The following is a 14,851-nucleotide window of genomic DNA, read 5'->3' as shown; positions in this document are numbered from 1 at the left end:
CTGGGTTGCAGAGAGCTTTGTCTCAAATCCTTACACCAAGTCAAACACGAGGGTGAGCAGAATTTTGTGTGGTATACCTATGTGTTACGTGTATTGTGTGCAAAATCACACATCTTACATTAGGGTGAGTCTGATTGTCAGAATTGGTACTGACAGGTATACAGATCCCTGCTAGACAACATTGATCCGTATTTGTGCCACACAAACAGGATCTTCTTGTGCAAGCACAGCTGGTGACACCATCAACCAGCAAGCCTTTCTTTGGAAGCGTGGTGCTGCCTCATTTTTTTTTTTATTCGAATAATAAATCTAGGCCATTATTTTAAAGGCCTGGCAGTGACAGGTAACAAGTTGTTGCACTATAACTCCTATAAAGACTTCATAATCCCTGGGTTTATTTGTCCATAACGGTTTGGCTCCATAATCCTGGTCTGTTGATGGAGAAGAATACTCATAGATACTGAAGACATTTTCCTTGGTACTTGAATTTCAGTGCAATGAAGCAAACTGTTAAATAAAGACACGTGGGATGACGGCTTCTGCAGATGGTTTCATTGTTAACACATTACACAAGCAAACACACAACACGGACAGACGAACACTTGTATAAGAAGGTATCTAAAATCAAAGCCATTTTCAATTCAAAGACGCAAAAGAATAATCATAAAAAATTATTGGATCAACTAAATTCAAGTATCAGAGTGGACCTATATTTACACTGCAATCCACAGTAATATATCCTTTTCACAATTTGCAGTGAAGGGCTGTGTGTGAAGTCCCTTTTGCATAGACCGCCATCAGTCTCTCATGTGAACTGATTCACTCCCAAAATACACATATGACCCATGGATGAGCGGCATACACCCTCCGCTCTTTACTGGCTTTATCTATGACCCAATCAACAGTTTGTCATTCGCTAACTCTGCAGCAGATCTCACCTCTTGTCCAGGACTTGAGACTTTATTTTATCTGTAACATACATTTGACTATGGGAACAGGCCTAGAGTTCCTTCACTGCAAAACTTTCATCTCTGAAAGTGCCAGTTGCATACATTCCCTTTATTTATCCCCTCAGCGGCGCAGAGCTAGACTTTATTCTACAATACTCCTTGCACTGATCTGGCCAGAGTTCCAAGGCAGGTATCTTTGATACTATATCCCCTGCGCAGAGCCAACAGACTGCACAAGAATTGTGATGTTCATTAGACATCACAGCACAGGCTCATGCAGAACAAACAAATGGAATTTAATAGTACCACAGCTTATGGAGACATCTCACTAATGGTCCATATTGCTCAGACATTGTCTTGTACACAGTTACACTCAGTAGCCATCACCCGTTTCTCCAGTACTAGGCGCCACACAAGGGCTGGGGCTAGAGTCCCAGGTATTCTGTTGTGTTCCTGTTTCGTCATTTCCGTGGATAATCCTTACTGGATGGTGACCTGTGAATTCTGCTCCCGCCACTTCCTCTCCTCATTCGTGCGTAGGTTCCAATTGCTGAGCTCTCCTTTGGAAGGGAGAGAAAGCTCAAAGCGGTGCGCACAGCATCTGATGAGGGTGCCTTCTCCTGCTGAGAGCTCGGCGTACGCTGTATCCTGGCTTTCTCTACTACGCTTCCATCTTTACTTCTTGCTTCAGATAGACCACTATCCCTGCAGCAGAAATTGGATAGATAAACATAGAGACCACGGGTTTAGGGAATACCTGCAGGAAAGATGTTAAACAGAAAGTGTCGTGGCAAAGAGCAAACACAGAGGGCAAAGAAGGTAATCAGACTGACCGGTAACTGTGAGTGCAACCAGAAGGGGACACAGGAGAGCAACAGATTGGCAATTCAGAGAGAGTGGGTTGTAACAGTGAAAAGGAATGCAAATCGACAGGACACAAGGTGAGTGCCGATGAGCATCAAAGGGTCACGGACACTGCCGGAACACATGGTGAGAGCATGCACAAAAATGAGTTACACTTCCACAAGTCACGAGGTGAATAGAGAAACAGGAGAAATGATACAGAGATAATCATGTCACATGCGAAATGCGCGCACAGGAAGAATGAGAGACAAACTGACCTGGCACGTGGTGAATGCAGAGTCGCGAAAAAGAAGACAAACTGACATTTTGCCTAGGAATTTGCAGATCACATGGAAAGTGTAATCACAAAGGAAGAGGAGACAGACTGTCCGGTTTGGTGGTGCTTGGAAGCACCAGTATAGGAATCACACATTGACAGGTCACATGTAAGTACATACACACAGAAAGCATGAATTGACAAAAGCCAACAAGTGTGGCTAGATAGTATGTGAAAGGGCATCTTTACTGGCAGGTTGGTGTGTCAGGTTCTGTGGGTGTCTGAGAGGGGAATGTGAGCATGAGTCAACAGCTGAATGGAAGTGAGTGATGGGTGGTGAGAAGCTTAAGCCTTGTTATAAAAAAAAGTGGTGGTGGTGATGATGGATGTGAGGACTGTTACGTAAAAATATGATTAAGAGTTACTGTGCCATCTTATGAGAGGATTCCCCTCGCAGGCCACAATATGAACTGCAAATTTCAAAAAGGTTTAATTTAAGATGGAGGCCGCCGCCGCCGCCACCACTGCCACCAGCTCGAAATGTTGTGCACTTCGCCTAAGGCTTCACACAACATAAAACTCCTAATTCAATAGGTAAGGGGTCTGTCGATGAGCACAGCATGTGGGAGTGTGGGGCAGTCATAGACTGAGTACGTTATTAGCACTCACCTACATGAAAGTAAATGTAAAACTGAGTAATGCAGCTGTGGCCTGGTGCAAGTGTGAAAGGCACTTCAGCAATGCAGTGGCTGAGACTGACCGACCAGGAACTCCTGGATGTGTGTTGTGCTGAGATCTGGGAAACACTACTTTCTAGATTTAAACATTTTCCATGCAAGGAAGAACAGCATCCAAATTTGCTGCGCGGAGCCATTGCCACTAGGTTAGGCCGCTCCTGGTGCCACCCCCTGCGCTGGTGCTCCAACAAGGCTGCCTCGTGCGGCACCCAGCCTCGTGCCATGGGGCAGAGTTAAGTGTGCACTGTCCAACATAACACAGTATATGAAAGGGAGGCTTGCCCTTCCAAGTCAAATTTCTCTGAGTAGACACACTCAAAAGGTCCCCACGCTTTGGATGTGTTGTGCACTGCAGTACACATGCATGGTCTCGCGTTTTTGAGAAATAAATACATTTTCTCTTATTTGCGCCTGCTTCAATTAGCCTTTAGTGTTTATGCAAAGTCTGAACATCTTGGTAGCTTGGGCTTTACATCATACCTTGTTGGTGTTTGCCCTGATTCGCCCTAGTGATGCTCCCTGGACGTCTAGTGACGCTAATCATTTTGTGTGCAGTACAAATTGCACTACTCCAGCGCTTTGTGTCACACTAGCAGCGGCGAAATTCATTAGTAAAACTGAGCTAAGTGTCTCAAGCCAGACCTAAAAAGAGATATACAGATTGTCAGGGCAGAGAGAGGATGTATACAAGGGATACCCGACACCTATTTTTGATACGACTTATCAGTGCAATATACAAGAGGAATGAAATAGTACAGCCTGCAAATACGATTATTTATGGCAATTAAGCACAAAAAGTACACACACTTGAGAAAGGAGATTATGAGTGACTAGACAGAGGGAGCATGTAAACATATGAAAAACAATCGTAGAGTCAGGGAGATCTCGAGAGCAGACACACAAGAGACCAGGTTATACTGGAGGCAGAGGAAACAGGAAGCAAATGTACACACAAACATTGGGCTAGACTCTGAAAGGGCTGAAGGATGTGCCTACAAAAATATATTTCGTATTATGTGGCATAACCGATGAAAGGAGGACGCTAAGATTTGTTTTGCCGACCAGGAAACATACTGCTTAGGGTCTCTGCATTACCTTGGCATCACCCTCCCCCCCCCCCCCCCCGAAGCAAAAAACCCTTGTGTATTGCCAAACTATTGCTGCTGTGACCACTCTAATGTTGGAATGTTAACATGTCACAACCATGGTACTGTCTGCCAGTTACTTAACCTCTAACCTCCACTGCAATTTATCATCTGTTTCAGAAATGGGGTACTTCCATATCCTGATGTCCAGTAACTTGGTTCATCCAGTGAAATAATCACATTATTTTGCTGCTCCACTTAACCTGGCAGCTTGTACTCCAGAACATACACAGAAGTCCTGTTTGGTGTACCTAAACATTACCCAAAGACCAAGATGGCACAGGGAAGCAGTAGGGAGGGAATGCAAGGACGGCCTGATGGTGAAGAGATGGATGGAGTTTAGTGAAGATTATCACTCTGTCGATGCAGCTCCTTCTAATCTATTTTGCATGTTTCAGTCCTTCCACCATCACAAAAATACAGTAGCACAGCCAAGTCTATAGCCAAAACTATTCAAGTTAGATTATGTGCCACATAGATAATGAGACGCCTTGGGAGTATAATGATTCTAGCAAAACGATGTGTAGCATTGAGAAATCACTCACAGAACCACCAGCTACAAGCATAGTATAGACTCAAGACAGAAGAATGCGAATATCCACAGCGGATGATCATACAATATTTTATTAAAATGTGTAAAATAGAAACAAACACCATGCAACGTCACGAAGAATAAGAACCAACATAACGTGATAAAGAAGGATGCTAACTTAACTAGGCATCTGGCTGGAATTGTAAAGAATTATGAACAACTGGCCACAGAGAGAAATATTACACCTCCGACTGTCTGGCTAATAATGCAAACATAGATGAGCCTCAAGAACTAAATGGAAGGCTTCTGTAGGAAAAGGGGAGCCGCCACAAAATAAAGACTTACATGGGATATCTCAAGACTTGAGGTTAAACGTTTATGACCCTAGAATTGGATATTCAATTATACAATACTTGAAATATATTTCGATGGTAAATACAGAGTACACATAATCTTGCTAAAATAATTGGTTCCCATAAAAGCTAACTATACCCTAATTAGCATTCACATACTGGATATTCAGTTCTAAATATATGCTCTTTTTAAAGTCAAATAATCTACTAACCCCTGACCTTGAGGAGAAGCAGATTAAAGCAGGGTAGAAATATGACCGATGAGGCTGTTTATCAGGATACAGAAGATCAGACCCCCTCAAAAGAAAAGCAAAAAACAAGGAAGGAAGGAAGGAAGGAAGAGTTTCAACAGCTTTAAAAGTTATCTTGAAGTGAAGTAGAGACAGTTTCAAAAGCAGACACGAGTACAAAGGTCGGAGAACTACTTACAAATGCCCAAGTAATACATTTAGGTAGGGAAACTATATTCCAGAAGTTCCCAAGGGGGTCATGAGAGACGCCACACAGTAGTAAAACCAAAAGCTCGAGCCACAGCTGAAGGTGAAAGCCGCACTGTCACCACAGAGAATAACCCAAGGAGGCCCGACCAGTGAGAGCACGAGTCCCTACCCAGAGACTATCCGGGGAAAGGCACAGAGCCAGTCAAACACAAAAATACCACCCGGGAAGAATGAAGTACATGTCCAATCACAGCTAGCTGCCTTGTGCCTGAAAGACATGCAAATATGGCTTCTAGGTGAGGGGAACCAAGGCCAAAGGTAGGGCATAATAACTTACATTTCTGTGAGAAACAAGAGTGGTTATCAATCTTCCAGTATATGGACTCGTCGCAAATAAGAACTACTAGGAGAAGGCTGGGTGAGATCATCGGTTATGTTTGTTATAAAGGGGCATGAATATAAGGGCTTTGTATGACATCTGTGCGCACAAACGTCTGTATTAGAACACCAGGCTCTGAAATATTTCAAATATTAAGATAAGTGGGTAATAAACACAGATGAGGGCACTTCGGGATACAAGCGCCCATCTCTTGCGCGTTACTATATATTGAACTGCTAGAAAACTGATCAGAATAAGGACATTCTAATACAAATGTCAACAGCCAGAAAGATATTGAACAAGTAACGCCCGTTACCCTCTGAAAAAAAGGTGATATATTTGAACATACATGTGGATCGAATCAGTGAGTGCCAGATGACAGAATATAAACACTTAGGACAGATTCACAAAAGTAAACTTGCAATTTTGTGCAAGTTCACTATTTCACTATTTTTTTTGCTATATACAAACTCAGAGGTAATAATAAGTTTACGATTGCCGAGACTCCGCAGTCGGGGTGGAGAGCTCTGCACATAAAAGGATAGGTCTATTCTAATTTTTCATGTGCAGGGTACTCCGCCCTAATACCCGATACCGAGAAGAACATGCTGCTTGATTGCTGAAAACGAGTGAACAGAATCTTTGAGGCAAAATAAACTGACTCAGAAAGATTCCTAAAGTATGACGTCCAGGTAATGTCTTTAAACGAGACAATCCAAGACTATAAATAAAAATGCAAAGGAAATAGGTCTGGTCTTGGCATGCCTGCGTATTTTATTTATTGTTTAGCAAGTATATGCAATAGGAATTAAAAGTTTAAAAGTAATAAAAAGGAAAAATGTTGCAGTGTAGAGTTGGCATGCATATGTTTGTAAAAAAATAAAATAAGTGAACAATGACAGTGTAAGGAAAAATAAAAGAAGAAATTAAAGCAGATTTTAGCCCACCTGCCTTAGCATCCAAATGGACTCCTTGTTAGATGGATGTGGTGGTTAGGGTGGTGGTAGTATTATGGTGAGCATGTAGTGGTACTAAGGGTACTTAGGGTGATGGTTAAGGGGTTGGTGGTAGTTAAGGTGAAGGTGGTAGTGCTGAAGGTGGTCCTGCTGCTGAAGGAGGTTGTGGATTGTCTGGTGATGTTTAGGGTGCTAGTTATTAGGCTGGTGGTGGTTAGGGTATGGGTGTGGTGGTTATGATAGAGCGATGCGCAGGATGGTGGTTAGGGTAGAGATGCTGGTAGGGTTGTGGTGGTGCGGGTAATGAAGGTGCTGGTTAGGGTGGTGGTAGTTACAGTAGGATAAGGTGGTTAGGGTAGTGGATAGGGTGGTGGTAGGGTAGGAGGTGGTGGTTATGGTGGCAGGGTGGTGGTTAGTAAGGTGGTGGTTTTCTGGTGAGGGAGGGAGTGGATAGGGTGGTTGTACTTAGGGTAATGATGGTGGTTAGGGTGGTGGTAGGGTGGTGGCAGTTGGCAGGTGTTATCGGTTTGGGTGGTGGCTACTGTGGCCGTGGTTAGGGTGGCATGGTGCTCGTTAGGGTGGTAGTGAAGTTGGTAGTGGTGGTCAGTTTGGTGGATTTGGTTAGGGTGGTGGTGAATACGCCTGGATGGTGGTTAAGCTAGAATGGGGTAGTAGTTAGGGTATTATAGTGGTGGTGTTTAGGGAGGTGGTAGTGGTAAAGGTTGTGGGTATGGTGGTGGTAGGGATGTGGTATGAGTGTTGTGGTGATAGGGCGGTTGTGGTAGGGTGGTGGTAGGATAATGGTTATGGTGGTTGGATGATGATGTTTAGGGTAGGGTGGCAATGGTTGTGGTTGTTAGGGTGCTAGGTACGGTGAGGTGATTGTGGTTAGGGGGTTGGTGGTTAGGGTTGGGTGGTGGGGCTAGAGTAGGGTGGTTTGTGGTGAGGATGGTGGCTAGCTGTGGTGTTTTGGATGGTACGGTGGTGATAGGGAGGTGGTAGCGTAGTGGTGGTAGGGTGGTGGTAAAGTGGTGGTTAGAATGGTAGTTAGGGAGGCGATAGGGTGTGTAAGAAAAACATTTTTTTATGGTGTGGTTGTCATTTTTGTGTTTCTTCCTAAGAGCTGTGCACCCTCCACACCCTGCCACCCCTCCACACACTCCCCCCCAGCAACTGTAAAAGGCAATTGGAAAACTTTGGGCAACAGAGTGGCAACTTTCTAAAGTTGCCTTTTACTTAAAAGTTCTATTAAACTGGGTATCAAGTCATGTTTATTACAACAGTTCTTTTGATACCTTGAAGTACCAACCTTTATAGTCCCATTCAGAAGTTAGCAAGTTAGCACAGTTGAGTTGTCAGGCTGTAACACTGTACTCCCCAATAAGGCTACTAGCCTTTCTACACCAAAACGTATGTCTTTTATTTTTTTTACTGTAAGAAAATGTAAAATTACATGTTCTACTTTGTTATATACTCAAACCTGTCTAAGGGTCCGTTAGGCCTGCCTTAGGTGAAATATATATTAAAATAGCAGGTCTGGACTTCGTCATTACTTTAAATGGCAATGCCTAGTTAGCAGTTCAAAAACTGGTCTGCCAAAGGCAGGCGGGGAGTCATGCTTTCTGCCTTGTATCACTCGGATGGCATAATAAATTCTGCTGTACATGAGGGACACTTTAACCTACATGCCCTGGGTACCCCTAGTACCATATGCTAGGGACTTAAGAATAAGTACACTTATACCAATTATGGGTGAACCAATCAGACATACACATATTCAGGGTCAGTGCAGTGGCACTGAGGTTTAGTTAGCAGGCCTCTGTGCACCTTTAGAGTCTAAAAACCAATAGCATCAGTCTAACCGTTGGAGGTGATCATGCAAAAAGAGAAATTTCCTTACAAGGTGGTGGTCTTTAGGTTCATCGTGGTTAGGGAAGAGTGGTGGTGGTTGAGGGGGTGCTGGTGGTTAAGGTAAGGTGGTGGGGAACAGAGTGGTGGGGGATAGGGTGGTTAGGGTGATGGTCGTAAGGTGGTGGTGGTGATGATGATGGTAGATTCGTGTTGTTGGTGGTGGTTAGAATGGTGTTGGTAGGGTGGTGGTAGTGGTGAGGTGGTGATGGTGGTTAGGTTGGTGCTGGTAGGATTATAGGGGTTAGGATGGTGGTGGTTCGGTTGGTGGAGGCAGTGGTGGTTAGGGTGGTGTTGATGGTTAGAGTGGAGGTTTGAGTGGTGGTGGCTATGGTGGTGGTGTTAAAGGTGGTGGCTAGGGTGGTGGTGGTTAGACTGGGCTTGTGGTGTGGTTAGGGTAGTGGTCATTAGTGTGAGGGTGGTTATGGTAAGGGTAGTTATGATGGTGGTGATCAGGGTCAGGTGGTGGTAGCATGTAACAAATCTTGCTTTGGAGAGTCCAGAGCGCAAACAGTTCCTACCGGCTTTGATCTGTGTGAGTTTCGATTCTGCTGCCATCTGATCCACATCTGTCTGAAGTGCCAGACCGACCCCAAAGCTGAGTCTGCGGGATGAGCTGAAGTAAAAACGGTCAAAAGATTAGATCGGACCAAGAAGCCCAATATCTGCAAATTTTAGACACCAAAATGAAGAACTCTCCCTTCCCCATGGTAATGCGCATAACAAAGAATTACTATCCAGAATCCAAAAATATTAGTTAATGAAAACAAGTTCTGAAGGTTTAGGTTCTAACGTCATGTTTGATTGATTTGTTATATCAACAAATACCCCCAACTTGCTGTTTTGTATCCACTTCTGTTGCTCAGCCTGCATATTTTGAAAAAACTGTTGCAATGAAAAGGATGAGGGTTAATTCTAGAAGCTGAAAGACTAAGAATACAGCTAACAACTCTTGGCACCATAAACCCAGGATATATATGTAGGTATCATAGTTCACTCTTTAAAGTTTTGGGATATCTGATCGCTCTTCCAGTGCACTTCCAGCACCTCAAAGTGCACCTGATAGCGCTACATTACTGACATAAAATTCCACATACAGCCACAAGCTAAGGAAGAACTATGAAAGCTGGAGTCATAAAAGACATGAACCCCTGTGGGCATCTGCAATGGTTATTATAGAAAGTTCCAAACAATTGAGAGATGTAAGAATCTGGTACACAAGGCTATGTAACAAGTCCATCAAAAGATGAAGGCACCTTACACTCTCCCTCAATGATATCCTTGCAGTTCTAAATAGATTAAGATAGTTCTCCAAACTCGTATGTCAATGATGGGTCCCACAAGTGGCCACAGGATGAAAAAAGGCATAAACAATTTCAATACTCATGTTGGATTGAGGAAATGCCAGAGGTTCTCTTTTGACATTTTGTCAGACTCGAAACTCTTCCAAGAGAGGCTTGGCCAAGATGGCAGATAGGTGAGACATGTTCTTGAGCCTCACCATCCCTGCCGCCATTTAACCTGACTTAGCTGCCTACTAATGGGGGTTCTGACACCCGCCCATTGGCAGGCAATGGCTGAGCGAGACCTGGAGAGCCAGCGCAGTGTGGGGGGGGCCTGGGGCCTCTCATCTCGGATGCCTGGGGGTTGGCTGCCTGGAGAACAGAATGCCACCGTCAGAGAAATAGTGCAAGAGCAGCCGGGCGGTGGCCAGGCATGGAGAAGAGAGGCCCGGCTTCGCCACACGGCTGAATGGGCGGATCAATTGGGGCAAGGCCCCACCTCACGGAGGAGCAGTAAGGCAGTGAGCAATGCAGGAGCTCGGTGGTCCTGGCGGGTGCCTCTCAGTGTGCTCTTCCGCACCCCCCCCCCCCGGGCCCTATTAAGATGGAAGGCAGGAGGTGTCGGGAGCAGGCCACAGTGGTGCGTGTAGCTCCTGTGGCGCTCCACCTGAGCTCTACGGCTGGAGGCCCTGGACTACAGCCCCTTGGGTGACAGCGCTTCGGTGGTGGCCAGGAGGGGCCCAGTGTTAGCCCTTTTTTAGCAGCAGAGGTCCTCGAGCTTCGTCCTGGGCTGTAGAGCTGTCCCTGCTGCCATGCTGGGGGCTGCCTGGAGGCTCCCCGTGGAAGGACTGCACTGAGGTGAGATTCGGGGGCTGCCCACCCCGGAACTGGCCCCGCTACTGGGCTCCCCTCTTGTGGTGTGGGTCCTGCGGGGGTGTCCCCTAAACTGGACCTGGGTTCTGCCTGTGAGCCCCTGGTACTGGACTGGGGGCATGCTTACAGAACTGACATCACCTAACATCACTGAACATCTGGGGGTCCTGGGTCCGGACTTGGAGGCTGGATACTGAGTGCCTCCTCCAGGCAGCTCTGCCTTGAGCATTCGTCTGGTGAGAGTGCACTATTGAGGCCCTGGCCCCTAGGACCTGCTGGTTCTGGCTGACAATAGCATTGGTTGGACTCCCTTGGGTCGCTCTGTGCCCTGCTGGCCCCGTGCGAGAGGAGAGCGCCCGCACGGAAAGGCGCGGTTGGACACTGAAGCTGCACTAGCTCACTTATATTGCCTCCGTGGGGTGCCACCCAATAAATATTGAGGACGGGCTGGTTACCTTGGAGTTACGATGGCCCTTGACAGATTCAAACTCTGCCAATCCCAGTGAACAAGGAATTCCTCAGCAGCCGTGGCTATGAGGTCTCACACTTCCTTGGCGGACCAGAGCCCCACTGCTGAGAAAGCACCCAGCACCTGGGGGAGCAGTGAGCTTTTTCTTCATCTCTGGCGGAGGAGGTAGAAGTGGTTGTGTGGCTCTGGCTACCAGACGAGGGAAAAAGGATCGTACACTGAAGGACTTGCTCATCAAGCCCACTGGCTCACACTCCGGGGGACAATCATCTCTGGGATTGGACGCCACGTCAAACGCCGGGGGAACAGATGCCCCGGGGACTCGCCCGTTCCTGGAGGCCCTCTTTGCTTCCTTCAGGATGACCTCTCAAACGACCTCAAGGAGGTGCACCATGACATCGACAGCTTGGGAGAGTGTCATCGCTGGAGGACCATGAAACAAGCCACGATGAAGAGATTGAGCAGTTGCAGCAGGCAGTCCTGCGGCTCCAGGATCAGCAGCGGGACCTCCAAGTGCACACTGTAGATTTGGAGAACAGATCGTGGCACAATAACATCTGCATCAAAGGCGTACCTACCAGGGCAAGGGGTGTCTGAAATAAATCTGGAGAGAACACATAGAGTCAGCCCTAAAAGACCAGACTCGGCCCCCCCCTGCGGACATTCTGACCTGCATCCACGACTTTCAGCTTAAGCAGTGCATCCTATGCGCAGTTCGGGACAGCCACCCACTCCAGTTCCTGGGGTCTCAGCAAATGCTTTACCAGGACCTGGCTGCCTCCACTCTCCAGAAACGCAAGGACGTCTGCAGGCATATCATATTCGTGCTGGCACCCCTTTGGGATTGCCTTTTGACTGAACGGAAAACTCCATCAGCTTCGATCCCTCTAGGAGACCTGTCAGCGGTTGGGCATTGAGTTTGCCTTGGAGGCGCCCCGGGCTGATCAGCATGAGGGTGGGACATGCAGGCCTTCTTGGCGGAAGGGTGCCAGGCCATCTCCGGCAGAGCTCCGTCTCAACTCAGCATCCATAGCTAAAGGGCAAGCGGTATTAGAGGCGCTCTCCGGGGACCCCACTGGAGCGGAACCAATATAAACACGGCCATGATTTTGCTCCACTTTAGACTAAGGCGGTGGACGTGGCGGGGAGATGGGGACTTTAGTTATCTCTACTGACTGGGTCTTAGACCCCAGACTCTGACCTTGTTTGGAAATGTTTCTACAGTTATTTGTTTGGTTCGTCTCTAATTTTGTTCATTTTTCAGGTAACCTACAGGCTGTAGTCTCACATTTGCACTTTTTTTTTTTTTTTTTAACTTTGTTTATTGGTCTTTTATTTTTTCCTTTTGCTCAAAGGAGAACAAGAACAAAAATTAAAACAGCATAAGAGCTCGGTATCATCATAGATAGTATAATGCAGTATATTCATCCACAGGATGTAGTGACTTTATTATCGTCTATCAAACGTTACAGCGGGTCGTGCCCGTACCAGTTTCACACTCTGAGGTCAGTCTAGTCCTTTAGTGTGTGCTAATACTATGTTTGGTTCCGGGGGAATGTCACATACAGTATCTATTATTTCACATTGTGTTGCTGGCATCGTTCTCAGTTATGAATAAGGCCATAAACAATAAACATAAAACATTAAAACATAGCACCTAGGGAGTAACTCCCTGCAAAGGTGTATGGTAGTGTTGATATCGGGATGGGAGTTCCCAGTGGATGTAGCCGCTGATTCCGAGTCATATTGTCTCTGGCATTAGGGGGAGTGCGAACCATTTAGGCAGGGCGTGGGGTCAACAGTTGCGTTTTGCCTTGGTCCTTGTCATAGCAGTATGCTACCATCCTGTTCGACTCTTCCACTTATGCGGGCGCCAGGGTGGGCCTTTACCTGCACGATGCCTGCTGGTGTCGCCCCCTCTCCTGAGTTCCCTGCCCTCGGGGTGTAAGGTGGGTCTCAATCAAACTGCCTGTGACCTGTCCCCGTTGCCTGTGCGCTCTCCTGGTCCTGCGACTCCCATGTCTCCAATATTTCTGACCATAGGGGGGCAATGGGGCGCATGCGCACTCCACATGCCTCCTCCTGCTTCAACGCACTAAGCTCTGCCCATGCCCATCTCTTTACATCTAGCTTCCAGCCCGTCAGGGTCGTGCCTATAGGGGACTTCCAGGTTATAGCTATTCTGCGTCTGGCCAAGACCAAGGCTAATTCCAAGAATCTATTACCAACTTTCCCTGTAGCCTGGGAAATAGGCCCAACAGACACAGAGCAGGGCTCGGCGTTAGGCACCGGCTCAACCCACAGTACTCAGGGTCTGGCTCCAGAACTGCTGCGACCTGGGGCATTCCCACGTCATGTGGTTAAAGTCTGGGTCCTCTGCATTACATCTGGGGCACCCCTTGGTTCCCCGCCGTAAACTGCTCTAAGTCTACGTGGGTTTAGGTATGTTCTATGGACATAATTGTAATGTGTATATTTGAACCAGGAGTTGCAAGATACCTTGTGGGGGGACGCCAGTGCTTTCTGCCATTCCGTGTCCGGCACCTCCCTTCCCAGCGTCACCTCCCATTTGGTTCTTAGCAGCTGCAGTGCCTTCCGAGTCATCTCGTTGAGGGCTCTATAGAGCCAGGTGACCAAATGAATACCCTCTCCTATTGTCAGCAAGAGCTGGAAGAGTTTGTGCGCATCCGTCTCTGCGTTCACAGTATCCCATAAGCTTCTTACAGCACCTGTAAGCACCTGTAAGAAACTGCCCGAGGGGTACTCCGGTCTCCGAAGCAAGGTCTTTGAATGGGATTAGTACGCTGGTCCGAAAGCAGTCCCCCAGTGACATCACTCCTGCCGCCTTCCAAGGTCGCATTTGTCGTGCCATAAAGGAATGGGCTGGGGCCCCAAGAGGTATGCCCGTCAAGGGAAGCTCTGGGCGTAAGGCCCCTTCACGCCCGTGTGCTTCAGGCTTGGGGTGCCAACAGGTCAGGGCTCTCACATCCGCACTTCAACACACCTGTTCTATGCTCCACTGTACTGCACACTTTCAAACGCACACCAGGGCCCCCTTTCTTAAATCATAGCTACTTCACATCATCTTGCTCCCCCTGAGTTTTATTCCTTATAATGTACAGATACTCCCCCTAACATGAAGGATCCCAACAATCCTACCAAACACAAAGCTGTGCTTTCCTATCTTGAACACTCGGGAGCCCATATTTGCCTACTCCAAGAAACCCATCTGTTGGCCGCTGACTGGCATAGATTGCACTCCAAAGTCTTCCCACATCAATTCTTCTCCTCCAACTCCACAAAAACTGCGGGAGTGGCGATTCTGATGTCCATTTTTTTCCAAGGGAAAATAGGCCCTAAACGGGCAGAAATGAGGGGTAGGTTATTAGCCTATTTTGTGCCTGTGGGTTCACACACCTTTAAGTTAGGGACTATTTACATTCCTAATAAGCACTTTATACGTTGCGCAGTGGCAGAGGTGATGACAACACAGGACTGCCTGGTGCTCTTAGGGGGTTACTTCAACTTAGTTTTTGATAATTACATGGACAGATCTGCCCAGCGCTACGGTCAAACGGGCAATTTCACAGGAAGGCACTCACTGGCTGGGGGAAATGGGTCTAGGTGACACCTGGCGCAAGCTACACCTCCAAATGAGGGACTATACGTTCTACTCACACACAAGATGTACGCCCGAATAGATCAC

The 14,851-nt window shown here is 47.0% G+C and overlaps 1 protein-coding gene across 5 annotated transcripts in view; it reads right to left on the bottom strand.

The window, feature by feature from the left end:
- Window positions 1–531: 531 nt before the first annotated feature.
- The window catches only part of CCDC157 (coiled-coil domain containing 157), a 140,413-nt gene continuing 126,093 nt past the window's right edge, over window positions 532–14,851 (bottom strand). For 3 of the 5 annotated variants that reach the window (XM_069214624.1, XM_069214623.1, XM_069214626.1), the window contains 2 exons: window positions 9,042–9,136; window positions 540–1,655 (listed from right to left, as the gene is read on the bottom strand). In XM_069214624.1, the coding sequence (XP_069070725.1) occupies window positions 1,412–1,655; window positions 9,042–9,136 (339 nt within the window). In that variant the 3' untranslated portion in view covers window positions 540–1,411. Of the gene's footprint in view, window positions 1,656–9,041; window positions 9,137–14,851 lie in introns of all 5 variants that reach the window. The other 2 variants (XM_069214625.1, XM_069214627.1) reach the window with 2 other exon arrangements.

This window comes from Pleurodeles waltl, chromosome 11 (genome assembly GCF_031143425.1).
Source record: "Pleurodeles waltl isolate 20211129_DDA chromosome 11, aPleWal1.hap1.20221129, whole genome shotgun sequence".
NCBI classification, from domain to species: domain Eukaryota; kingdom Metazoa; phylum Chordata; class Amphibia; order Caudata; family Salamandridae; genus Pleurodeles; species Pleurodeles waltl.
The sequence above is the reverse complement of the archived record's forward strand: the minus strand, read 5'-3'. Positions and strand labels throughout refer to the sequence as shown.